The following is a 13,554-nucleotide window of genomic DNA, read 5'->3' as shown; positions in this document are numbered from 1 at the left end:
TTCCAGAACAAAATTGGAGTGGTTTCTAATTGTAGAGACAACTTTAATCAAAAGTTAAAATCTCTGACAGCTAAAATTTTTTACCTGTTCTTTACAAGATTTAAAAAAAAATGCCCAGTGTCACAGGAACAATTTTGTTATTGATGAAATGTACTTGGTATTGAGGGTGTGTAACTTGTAATGTCAGTGGGGTAAGAGTACAGGAAAGAGCATTGCAGCTCCATAAAGTGAAAGTTTCGTGTATCGTAGGAGCATTTTTGGAGAAGTTAAATGTCAGATTCTGAGATGCTTAGGATTCATGATTTGGATCAGATTGTACAAAGCACCAAGATAAGGAATGCTCCAAATTTGGCCCTTAAGAGTGTGGTTGTCCATTGCTTAGTACAGCCTCCAGTTCTGATGCCGAATTGAGAGTTCTACCAGTTTTGAAAAGTTGGTCAACCATACGTTAAATTGCTACATACGGCCTAAGTTTTTCACACTGCTTTTTACTTCTGAGTACCTGTAGAAACAAATAGGGAAGCAAAAAACAGAGAAAAAAGGTAGCTTGTATTGATATTCCAGCACCATTAGTTTATCAGTATGACTTCTTAGAGCTACAGAGTATTTCAATTTATTATTAGTAGCATTTCCATTTATTATTGCAGCTGGTTTTGATAAAGACAAAAAATTGCTATAGACTATGTTATTCATTGTGGAATTATGAAACAAGGATATAAAAATGAGTTAAGGTATTAAATGAATTTATTTTCCATTTCTGCATGGTTCAATCCCATGTTTTGTTGGGGTTAAAGGGTATTTTACAAATGAATTGATAAAACCAGTACATATAGTTTTCTAATAGAGTTTGTCTGCTATGTCATATTATATGTGCACAAAACTCATTATCTGTTTTGTTTGTGCAGTAATTATATTTTGTTGTCCTGTGCATTCCTTTTGCTCTCTCCATCTCATAATATGTGCTGTAAAAGCACACATAAATAAATAGGATAAACAAATTAAGCTGTTTAAATAAATTAATTTACTTTTCAGCTCTGTATTCAAATCTTATGTGCTCACTGGATTTCATTTTAATGAAACCCTTCTAAGAACAATACATTGTATGCCAAACAGTGAAATTATATATTAAATGAATGATTAAATATATCGTCTTCCAATTTATACCAAATCTGTATGCCGTGCATACTTAAATCCTCCTAAATCTAAAGAAATAAATCTTCTACATTCTGAAAACATCTGCATTATAATCCTCCTCTTGAATACCCGGTTCACGGACATATAAACACAATCAAAGTCATAATAAGCCTAGAGCTATGATGCAGTTAAACTATCCTCATCAATGTTTTTGACTTAAAAACCGGAGACTATTAAGTGGAATCCACTTAAATGTCTTGAAAAATTGCTCTGAAAGGTTTTCTCCCACTCTGTCACTAGGCCCATTGAATCCCTTTGCAGTCAGACTCTCAAGTCTAGCAAATACTTATTATGAAGCCTACCTGGGACAAATCTATTGATTACTATAGATGGTCATGTTGCTAAGTTTCATAGGAATGCATTCAGAGAAATAAATATTAATCTAGCTACTGTGCATGAAAAGTAATGACTGCTGCAAAAGCAATTTGCTGTGTGAGGAACGTGATGCTCTTTTCAAGAAAACTTTTAGGCATTTGCTCATCAAGTTTTCATATCTGTTGTTAAATACATACTAATTGTATTATTTCATTACCGAAAGCTTTTAGTGAGTTGAATGTATACAGTTGTTTGTTTGGTTTTTTTTGGCTTGCATTGGTTTGGGGTTTTTTCATTAGGAGTCAGGTTTTCAATTTTCAAAAGGAAAAAAAGAACAATAACCAACCTCCCCCCCCCCCCCTAGTTTAACATTTTCAGTCCCCCCACTAGATTTCCCTTATAGGAACTATTTATTTTTATCACTGTTTGACCAAACCAACATAACTCACATCTATTTGAGCAATGACACAGAGTCTTGGGAGCTATTAGCAATAAAGAGGAAACTTCAGGGGAAGACACAGAATTTTCTAGAAAGTACTCTTGCACTCAGCTCCCTTTGTTTATTGTTTCTGTCAAAGTTCTGTGTAAATATTAGGTATATCTACCTGCTACATATTGACGGTTCTCACACAGCAGAAGTGCAGTTCAAACCATCACAGTCCTCATGTTCTTAATTTTCAAAATCAAGGAGCATCTTCCAGTGTGTTGTAGCTCCGCCTGGATACCATGCCAGGCTTTCCTTTGGGTGGAAAAATGTGGGTAGCTGTTTTTCCCTATTTTGAAGTAGTGATATGGCCAAAGATGAAAAACACTCTTAGAAAAAATATGGTTAGTACTCTTAGAAAAAATAATCCAGATTTTTTGCCCCACAGTATAAGCAGACATTTGGACTTTCATCAGCCATGTTACTGGTATAGGTTCAGTAGGGAGATTATATTTTCTTTATGATCCGTAGCAGTTCCGTAAGATCTCATTGCTCAAGAAGCCCCTTTGAAATTAAAGCGTGAAATAAAATTCAGCATGAGCTAAAACAACAGTGTCTGTTCTTTATTTATTTAGAAAAGTACCTTGATCCTCACCGCATAAGGCGGAGGTCCACAAACTAGTAAACAAAATGTGTATTTCCAATCCAACAACATGCTGATCAAAGGGATGGGAAAAACCCAAAACCAAAAGCAGAGCAAAAACATTACTTTTATAAGTAGTCCAGAAGGCAGTTTGAAAGCCTGACAGGATGAGCAGTGCTTACATTGCGTACTAAAACGTAAACTCTAGTGTCCTAAAATTGCTAAGCTTCCTTTGAGAATACTCTGTGAATTGTGGACACCTCGAAAGAGGAAAGAATAAACTGTGATTTAGGAGGGAGATACAGTTTAGGGAACTGATGTTTGGAAACCACTGAGGTGTAGTTTAACAATGCCTTCTCTTTGCAATTATTTTTTGTGGGGGTCTAGGAACGTGTTCCAGACAGCCCTTCTCCTGCTCCTTCTCTTGAAGAGGGCCGAAGACCTGGCAGCCATCCATCCTCTCACCGAAGCAGCAGTGTGTCCAGCTCTCCTGCACGGACCGAGAGCTCTTCAGACAGAATCCGTAGGTCACATTCTTCTCCTTGTCACCACTTTAAATTTGATTAGGTGCAGCTGGTCTTTCTAATCAAAATGCCCTCGTCTTAAATAGATCTCATATGTATCATGTTCGGAAGTTCAGCTGCAATAACTATCTCCAGACATTATGTTCCCCAGTTTACAATATCATAATATCTGATGCTACATTAACGGGTACTGATATAAACTGCCATCATGTCATATTAAACATAAAGATATGAGCTATGAAATAGAGAATTGCTGTCGGGAAGCAATTTGCTAGATTAGTTTTAGAACTGAACCTATAGTGTAAACATTTTTTAAAGAAATTGACTTTTATTTAATCTGGTTACTCTGGTTTGAGTTCTAAATTGAATCTGACTTCATAAACAACATTGCATGGTAGAGTTGCTTGGTAAAGAGAAGAATTAAAAATTTAATTAAAATCAAATAAAAAATGTGCATACTTTGTAAAGTTTTTAAATACAAAAATTTGTGATGGTGAGAAATATGGTACAGAAAGTATTCCTGCCTGTAGCTCACAAGGAATGGACTGAAATTAAACCATGGTGTCTCAGAGTGGTACCGTTTTTGTCAAGGCTCCAGGTACAGGATGTAAAATACATGCCAAAGACCCTGAATTCTATGATATTCCAAAGCAACAGCCTGGAAATTAAGGTTTTAAACACATATTATTTTATGAATATTTACTTAAGGTCATATTACACTTGTCCATTCCTTTTACTGTTTCTCCGTTGCAAGTTTTTGTGCTTTTAAGGCATCTTTCCCACAGTGAAGTTTGTCAGTAGGTGAAACTGGAGGATTTGGCACGCAGATAGAAGGCCATGAAATAGCTGTATGAAATACGTAGTAGTGTTAATTAGATGCAGCATTTGTGTCTTTTCGACTGCTTCCTTTCAGGCTCTCCGCAGACTCAGGAAGCTGACTTTTCATTGACCTTCAGATGAAAGATCTTTCATTACTATGTGATGAAAAATGACTTACCAAAGAAAATAAATGAGGCCTGACCTTGACAAGCTGAAAATTCTGTTTTCTTGTCACTTGGACGATTCAGAATGCAGATTAAAGTGGCATTCCAGATACTGTGACCTATCTATTTCCCCAGGTTTTTATGAGTTCATAGGTAAAGTTCTGGGAAAAAAACTCACAACCCTGGATTTTTCATATTCTTTTTTTAATTGATTGATGGTATATTTTTTTGCAACCATTGAAGGCCTTTTCCATTGCTCTTTAAATAAAAAAGAGTGAATTAAATTGAGAGATACTTACTGTTTTTGCTAAGGAATTACATTTTTTTGTTTAAGAAAGGTTACTATTCAGCGTCCTTGGCTCGTTTACCAGCAGAGTGGGACCGTTGCACATTGGTTCTTCCAATGTGAACAATACAGAGTTCCTTAAGTCCTGGATCCCTTCAGTAACTTGTTTATTTATAAAATAACTCTTTTCTCTCCTATCTGATTTGTTAACATCACACCTGATTCTTAAGTACATCTACTTTTGTGGTGCCAACAAGAGTAAGATGACTACTGCAGAAATATGGATTACATATGAAAAAATGCTTTACTGAAAATGCCATAAGCCTCTTGCAAATGCAATTTTTCAGGATAAAAGCGTAGGGATATAAACTACCTTACACAGGTTTCGGAGGTGTTTTTGAGACTCATGAAGATCACTTGGAAAACTGTTGGAAAGAGCTTTTCAAGCAATGTGATGAGCAAATAAGCATTTCTGCTGGTGCACAGTATATTTTAAAAAAGTGTTTATCACCTGGAAGGCCACAATGCTTAATTTAAGGAAGTTAGGGACTGTGTATTGGGAATGCTGATACACAAGAGCTTTTGTACAACTAACTACACAAAAAAAATATTACTTAAGTATCTCTCTTAGAACCTTCTATTCTTTTCTGATTTGCTTCATTTTGCATTTCGGTTCAAACAAACAAGAAACTGTTTGCAAATATCCAACTTTGTCCAAAGATACTGAACTCTTCTTTCTAAAATGAACTGTTTTAAACCAGAAGTAACAGGAAGAAACTCTCCCGCTGTGTGGGTACTGATAGCACTAATTAAGTAACTTTGTGATTGTTAGAATTCTTGTATAATTAAGAGGAAGGCTATATAAAATAAGTACAAAAGTGTATTGTTAATGTGACGGCTGATTTTCTTTCTGCCTGCGCTTCTGTCTAGCAGCTGTCCATCAGAATGGGCTATCTATGAACCAAATGCTGATGGGTTTGTCACCTAATGTCCTGCCTGGACCTAAGGAGGGTGATCTGGCTGGTCATGACGTGGGACATGAGACAAAAAGAATACACATTGAGAAAGGTAATATGATTATTATGATTTTACTGTTTCAGTGTAAACCAAGTATTGTCTTAACAGATAAATAGTATTATATTTGTGATTTTTATTTTTTATTGTTTCACTAATTAAATTATAACAGGATGATAGCTTTCTTGATTCTTCTAGTTTGTGGCCCTCGACATGAATGAACAATATTTATATGAGGGAGGAATTTCATAAATATTACAAAGAAGGATGAGGGAAAAACAGTTCTACATTACTGTTGTGTCTCTGACCCTTCTACAACGCTGCGTAGGTATTAAGTTTCTGTCTTCATCCAGTTGACTTTAATGACCTACTTCCCAAAGGGACTGAGCACCGTGAAAATTAGTCCATGTGTGCAAAAAGGAAAAAGGCTAATACTGAGCCATTAAATTAAGGAATTGCATAAAATGAGGCTGGTACACATTATATAATGGGATTTAAATTTAATTGAGTATATGACCAAAGTGTTTGATCTAGGTGAATAGTCCACATGCACTTATGCTGATTATGACACAGTTTCATCTCTGTTGGTATTCAAAGTTAAGTTCCTCTTCAGGGTTGTTATAGGGGATTTTGGAGGGGTGGTGGTGGAATTTTAAAAGGCGCATTTCAGGTTATATTTACATAATATATGTGAGTTCTAAGTATTATAGACTAGAAACATTTTGGTTAAAGAGAGTTTAGAAATATGACATATCCTTGGAAAAAATACTCTTTGGGCTTATCTGAAAAATCAGTTCTTTGAGCACAATGAGAGGAAAAGTAAAAGGTATAACAGCCAGACATTGAAACAGAGCCAGAGAAACTGCTGCAGTAATGAAGATTTCAGAATAAGACATTCTGTGCCATATTTTAATAGCTGTAAGGTGATACCTTCCCTGACTTGTGTTTGAACACTGAGATATAAAAAAGAACTGAAATCTGGACAATTCTTTTCTGGACAGGTGGCATTTTTAATAGGATTACCAGAAAAATTAATGGAAACAACATTTCTTTTATATAAACCATTTAGTTTGGTTCATTGCACACACAACCTGTTTTAGCTTATACTATGCCCTCGCTCAGCCCCTGCAAATTGTATCCCTGCTGTGAAGTATGATGTGATCAAATAGGTTTGTTTTGAATTTCCATAAATGATTTTATTTCAGCATTTGAAGTTACTCATTTAAGTGTAATCAGACTGGTAAATCTGGCAAAGAGAAGTACGTATTAAGAATTGCTACTGTCTTTGCATGTCATTCAGGTTTTTTAAAGGCTTTGTTTATAATGGTACCCCAAACGTATTCTCCATTCTGTTGCCAATTCACATATATGCAAGATCTGCTCCCAGTAAAACTGCTGAGAATTCTCTTTTTTCCTCAGTCCTTGTTTAGGTCAAACCTTCTATTTTTTCTTCTTTTTTCCCCCCTCTGTTCCAGCCTACTGAATTAATGGTAAATATTCATGGGCTATCTAGATTGATAGGGTATACTAAATTAAAAATTGTTTTCTGTCATGACTACATTTATCATGTCTCTCGTACCAATCTTGTAAGTTTAATACTAATGTAATCTGTATTAAAACAAGTGATTTAACTTAGAGATATTTGTGCAGATAGTAATTATCTACTTCTGTCACTGTGAGCTTGCAATCAGATTTCCGAACTGTTGCTTACCACTGCAAATCAATCAGAATGCAGTCATATTTGAAAATGCAAACAAAGGTATGTAGGTGGTGGTACTCTTATCGTTGAAACCCCGTCACCTTCATCATCTGATTAAAACAAAAGGGAAAGAGAAAAACAGAAGTTCTGAATAAATATCATGAAGCATTTAAACATTATGATGTTTTCTTTTAATCCGCTTTTGTTGGCAGATGTCAATCAGCTGCAACTAAAACGGCTTTTAGTTGAACCTGGGAGAGCCTGGGAAGTCCTGCCTGCTAAAGAGGGCCCTGTGTTTTCTCTTCTTGTCCCTCTTCTATTAAAAAAATGAAAAGACCAAAAATCACTGAAGTGATCTGAGCTCAGGGAAAATATATTTACAGACAACAGAGAATTTAAAGCGGGGAGGTTATAACAGAGACAACTGGTCAACGTACCAGATTTTGAAAAGACTTACCATATGTCAGAGAAGTGAATCATCTGTCTAACCTGATCCACCCGCTCCCTGGGTTCCATGAGAAGGAAACTTAGATTTGCTGAGGGTTATGTTGTGGTTCAGCCAGGTTCCTAGTGTGGAAAAGGGGGGAGTGCAGGAGACACTGCAGAGCACTTCTGCCCCACAGTTCGTACATAACTCAACATGTTATTATCTGCATAAGCAGAGAACTCAATTACCCTAGATTTCCAGGAGTTTCTCCTGATTAGAGGACAGCAGATTTTCCAAATTTACTGAAAGCAGGCTATAAAACTGCAAATGGTCCTGGGAAGAAGTGGGTAAGTACAAGTGCACGATGTTAGTTCAAGTACTTGACTGTCATCATCAAAACCAAGTATCTAATTTTGTAACCTGTAATTATGGACTATTTGATGATGCACGTTTGGTTTTATTAGGTCAGATTTCACAAGGAGGACTTACATGAAGTATAGGAGCCATATTAGAAAAGATCCATTCAGGTTTTTTTCATTAAAATCAAGGTTCTGAGTCTTTTCAAGTAAAGTTTCTATGGCTCAAAGACTTTGCTCTAGACAGTCCTTCAATTTTGATGAGGTATATTTTATCACTTATGCTGCTCAGCTGTTAGCTGAGGTCCTGCAGATCTCCCAGTCTAAAAATGCAAGAAGTGTATTTTTGATGTTTTCTATGGGGCTGAATACTTGATCAGCTTTTCAGTGATGTTGTCTGTTAAATCTGGAAATAGCATAGGAAGGAGGAACTAGCAGAAAACCTAGGGACTAGGCTGCTGAATCCTGAGCCTCCTCTTGCTCACTGGTTTGAAGAGTTCAAAATAGTCAGTGGCTTCAGAGTTAAACATCCTAATTGCTTGTAGGCAGAAGAGAGAACTGAACTTGCAGCACATTTCCTGGGCAGTATCCCTAATCACTGTGCTTTGTGTAAAAGAGGGAAGTATGGTTTACCATTGTCCATTTGCCCTTACAACCTGGACTCTGGTCATACGGGGTCTGCAAGGTGGAATTTATAGCTCAGTCCTATTCGCAGTGTTTCCCTATTTACTAGCTCCAGATAGCTGCATATTATTTTGTGTTGACTTTAGGCGGACTGTAGGTCTACTCGTTGATTTCATTAGATCCCAGTTGCAAGTAGCTGGCTTGGGTAATATTAAGTGATGTTGGAGGCACTGGCCGCTCATAATACCCTGTAACTGCTACCTGCCTAGCAATGCCTACCCTGTGCAATATATAGGAATGCAAGACCCAGCTCACTTCAGCCCCAGGTTCCATTCTAGGGGACAAATACCTAAAAGTTAGTTGCTTTAACACCAAATTTAGATGCCTAAGTCTTTTATTGGATCTGGCCCTAGGGCATCAGATTAGAATTTTCTGTCTGCATCAATTTATATTTTTTTAGATTGACACCAACAGCAAATGAAGCCTGAATGTCATGCTTACATTTTAAATTGAATATGTTATTTGAGGTGTTATGGGAAGGACACTCTCTTGTTGAAAATGTGGATGCTGTTTTCTATAACAAAATATAAAATATTCACGATGTTCACAAAAGAAGCTGAATTATTTCTTTCAGAAAAGCTTTTTAATGTTAATGGAAATTTCTTAAGTAATTTTCAGGTTATCAACAATAACTGCTTCTTGACTACTGTGATAGCAGCAATTAAAGTATAACTTTATCAAATCCACATATTAAAAAGTCCCAGTCTTTCTCTCTCTTTTTATTTCATGTCCCCCTGTACCAATGTGAGCAATCTTAGACCTCCGGCTAATATCTTACAAAATAGAATATTAAAATTCCAAAATATCTTTAATGCAAAATGGAAAATAATTTAAATATTCAAAAGTTATAATTAGAATTGTGTTTTCCTGTTAGCAGTCACACATCAAAAAGGGAACTCATGATAAATACGTCATTCTATATAGTTGGATACTCATTTTGCATTATCGGCGGTAAATACTTTTATATATATATAGTGTGTATATATATCAAGCATGTTTATTCACCTTAAAAAATATAGTAACATAGAGGAGTATGTTTTCATAAATATGAAAGACTTAAAGGAAGTTTTACCATCAACAAGGATTCTCTTCTACCTGAGCTGTCCTCTAGCAAAGTCAGCAAACAAATGTTCCGGAACTTTGCTTGAATTCTGTTTCTGGGCTGCATTATGATTTTAGTTAGTTCTCTGAGAAAGCACTTTCTTAAAGAGTTGTTACCAGTTGACCTACAGAGGAATTTTCATTCGCAGTTCTGCTGTCCAACTGCTTGTGTAAACATACTTTATCTGTTCATTTTCATTTTCATGTACATACATACACACAGAGATACTTATACAGCATGTTTATTTTACTGAATATTGCATTTTAATGTAACAAGAAGAATATACACAGACCTTGTTAGGTATCTATATGCAAATATATTTACAGTTAACACATTTCAGGTAAACATTCTCACTTCACTTCTTAAATGTTATCTGTTAAAGCTTAATATGTTAGTTTGTAATTCCTCAAGATACGGAGTTCAGGCTACGTATTTATACATCATCTAGCACATTGTGAAATTGATCTGGATCTGAGCTTTAAATACTCCTCAAACCCGAAACACATAGCAGTCATATTTGTAACCTATGACAGATGATACGAAGATCCACTAAATGAAAGGTTCAAGAAAGCTAGCATCACCAAAGTAACCTTTAGACGCTCTGGTTGTTGGTGTGTCTTTTCACTCAGCCCAAGAGGCTCAAGAATGGTTAAAGTACATTCAAATCTGTTACAGTTAATGGACTACAAAGGTGAAAAATGAAATTGCAGGTTTTTTCTTAATGGGCTGTTACTTACTAAGAAGCCAGAAAACATCTGGGGTTTTTTTGCATAGAAGACACAGAAGCCTTTTATAGTATTGAATAGGGTATGAAGAGTATGTTTATGCAGGAAGAAGTCCAAAGGTAGTACATACTTCTGAAAGTTTTTTTTTAGCAAAATTTTGGATAAGAGTATTTCTAGAGACTCTCACTAAACCATCCTCCAGTGAGGCACATCTTCTGCAGACTTGTTTGCTGCTAGGAACTTTTATACTTCTAGGGTACCAGTAGTTTTGAAAAGAATTTAGGAGAGATTTGCTGTACAGTTTTCACTTGAAAGCGCATCCATTCCAAAACATCCCAGGCGAACCGGACTCATTGCAGCCCAGTTGCACGTGTGCATCCTGGCTATTCTGTATTTACAGTGACATATCTGACTTTCTGAATATGCTCAAATGAGATGCACGTGCACAAAAGATCTGATGCATTCTCAGTCTATTGAAACAATTCTGCATGTACAATTTCTCTGTCCCTTGCACCACAAACAGTTCCCAAAAGGTACTTTTTATTTCTTTTTTTTTTGTCTTTCTTTTCCATCGTCATTATGTGTCCTTCATGTAATAGACCTTAGAATGGTCTTTATAGTCTTTGATGGTCTTTATTACATGTAGAGGGGAGCTGAAAAATCCTTTGAAGTAGTTTGTGTGCTCATTTTCATTTTTTTTAATGAAACAGAAGATGTAATGATAATTGATAAGATGTTAGAAAGGACTTTTTTTCATCATGCTACCACATTGTGCTTTTAAAATCCTTAGTTCCCTTTGTGTTTGCTGCTAGGAAAGATGTGTTATGGGGAATGAAGTTAATGAAGTTATGGGTGTTCCCACTAAGAGGGAATATGTCTGCTGGCACCATGAGGATGATCGGACAAATATGGTTCTGTTTCTCTGAAGTAGTTATTTTTAGTTTTCCATTTTGCTAGTTAAAAAAATGCATTAATAGGAGAAGAAAAAAAATATGTGATGTGTTTAGCTGCTCTAGAATTGAATTCTGAAGGCATTAAGAAACATATAATTATTTTGTGAATTTAAAGGGAAATCATACAGGTTCTTCCTGAAAACACGCAGAAGTGAATGCCCGGGCTTTAATGGAGGAAAACATTTATCTCCTAGGCTTTATTTGTACCACTTTACTCTTATGGTTACCATTACAGAAAAGAGAGCTTACAGCAAAATTTTAAAATATCTTCCACTTGAGACTACTTGAAGGAACTATTTCAAAAGTGCTAATAACCTGCCATGCAAGTGGTTTGAAGTTTTCTCTAAGTTGTCCAAATGCAAAATACAAAAAAAAAAAACCAGTTTTGAAAAACCTTAACTGAGAATTGCAACCTGGACACAGACAGCATTTCCTTGCAAATAGTATGGGTAATTCGTATATAATTGTTAGCATTTTTTTCTCTCTCTTTTTTTTTTTAAATTAACTTTGTGCAGTTTTCTTTTTTATTACGCTATCTCCACATAATCTTTCCCAGATTTTTGTTCTGAGAAATAACGTGGTAATTACAGATTCTGCTATGATTGCATGTAATGTATGGTCACAATGAATTCTCGGAGATACTGTTTTCCCTGCATGCAGAGAGTTTGGTTTTTTCCACTGACACGGGTCGGTACTGTCATAGTTCAGCGAGAAGCAGTTTGATTTGTTCCTATCTTTCAACTTTTGTTGAAAAAGCTTCACCACTTTGATGATGCTTCTAATGTCTGGATGATTTGCATCATTTTTTTCTTTATACTGTTTAAGAAATTACTTTGCAAAAAAACCAAACAATCACAGATTTTATGCCTTTAAACAGGTCTGTCTGGATTTGAAAAGATTGGTTGGTATCTCAACGGACTGAGTCAGGAAAAAGTCTGCCTTTATGCCTGCTTCTCCTTCACCCAGTTCTGGTATAAACTTCTTTCATTTTGGTTCTAGACATCAGTCATATCTCCAGTGTTTCTTGTGAGCTAACAGTGTACATTAGACTGATTCACACTGATTCTTTAACATTTTGAAGGAGATGATAGTGCATTCTTTGCCACAAAACTCTCAAGCAGACTAAGTGTAATTAAAAGCTGAACTTGAGCTTCTCCAAGCTATATCCTTCAGAAGCCTTTTAAAAGAAATAAACAGTTCGAGCAGCATAATATATAGGTGAAGGCAACACCATAATAGGGAAGAGAACGTCTTGGGTTAAAGTTGGATGGTGCAGAGAAAGAGAAAACTATTTCTAGCTGGGAGGCCTTAAAACTTCCAAATTAATCACTGATAGGCAGGCGAGCTTTCATTTTGCAACCAAAGTCCTGCAGTCTCAAGTCATTACCTGCTACAGGGTTATAAAATATTTTTCATCTTTCCCATGTCTTGCATATACTGATGGTGATGGCCTAAGAACCCCAAATGTGGATATTTAATATATTTCTTAAACGTTATTATTTGGATTATTTGCTGATCTTTAGGCTTTAATGTGACACAAACCACTAGAGAGCAATACATGTGAATTTTGATCTGCAGTTTTTCCATCCAAGAGGAAGTAGCACAAGTTACAAAGTTCAACAAGGACTCAGCAACTAAAAATGCAATTTGCTGTGTTAGTTCACCATGCCCATCTACCTTCCCAGTTCAGCCTCTGATGAAATATGCATCCAAACTTAGAGGAAAACTGAAGTCTTTATATGATGTCTTAGTTTCTTTCACTGATTTACTGTCCAGACATTGAAATACAATTGGAGCATGACTGTCCTATTGCTTTTAAAGAGTAAAAATAATGAAAGTGTTAATAGTTGCAAGCTGGAAGTAGATCCGGATGTTTATTTACGCAAAAGCCTATTTATACAGGTAAAACGACTGTGCCGTCTTCCTTGATGAACTTCTGTCTGTTCCAAGGATGCAGGGCTGCGCACACTCTGCTGCCCAGCTCTCCTTTGCTCCTCTCCGGGAATGTACATGCGCAAATAAACCTTTGCTTGGTTAAATGACGCGGTGATCTCATTCCGAATGGTACGTTCTGGGTTAAGAAGCGCAGTAATAGTTCCCCTGTCTCCTGTGCTTCGAGTGGTTTGAATTCCTCCATCAACTTGATGGGATGATTTACTGCAGCATTTCAGGCCTTGCTCTTCCTTCAACGCTAACCGAGGTAACAGACACAAGCAAGCGGCACA

General features: G+C 36.2%; 1 protein-coding gene across 6 annotated transcripts in view; it reads left to right on the top strand.

The window, feature by feature from the left end:
- DACH1 (dachshund family transcription factor 1) overlaps window positions 1-13,554 on the top strand; it is a 370,281-nt gene that overhangs the window by 259,034 nt on the left and 97,693 nt on the right. For 3 of the 6 annotated variants that reach the window (XM_075422872.1, XM_009937957.2, XM_075422847.1), the window contains 2 exons: window positions 2,964-3,099; window positions 5,303-5,437. In XM_075422872.1, the coding sequence (XP_075278987.1) occupies window positions 2,964-3,099; window positions 5,303-5,437 (271 nt within the window). Of the gene's footprint in view, window positions 1-2,963; window positions 3,100-5,299; window positions 5,438-13,554 lie in introns of all 6 variants that reach the window. The other 3 variants (XM_075422865.1, XM_075422838.1, XM_075422854.1) reach the window with 1 other exon arrangement.

This window comes from Opisthocomus hoazin, chromosome 1 (assembly GCF_030867145.1).
Source record: "Opisthocomus hoazin isolate bOpiHoa1 chromosome 1, bOpiHoa1.hap1, whole genome shotgun sequence".
NCBI classification, from domain to species: Eukaryota; Metazoa; Chordata; class Aves; order Opisthocomiformes; family Opisthocomidae; genus Opisthocomus; species Opisthocomus hoazin.
This window is presented reverse-complemented; position numbering and strand designations above follow the sequence as displayed.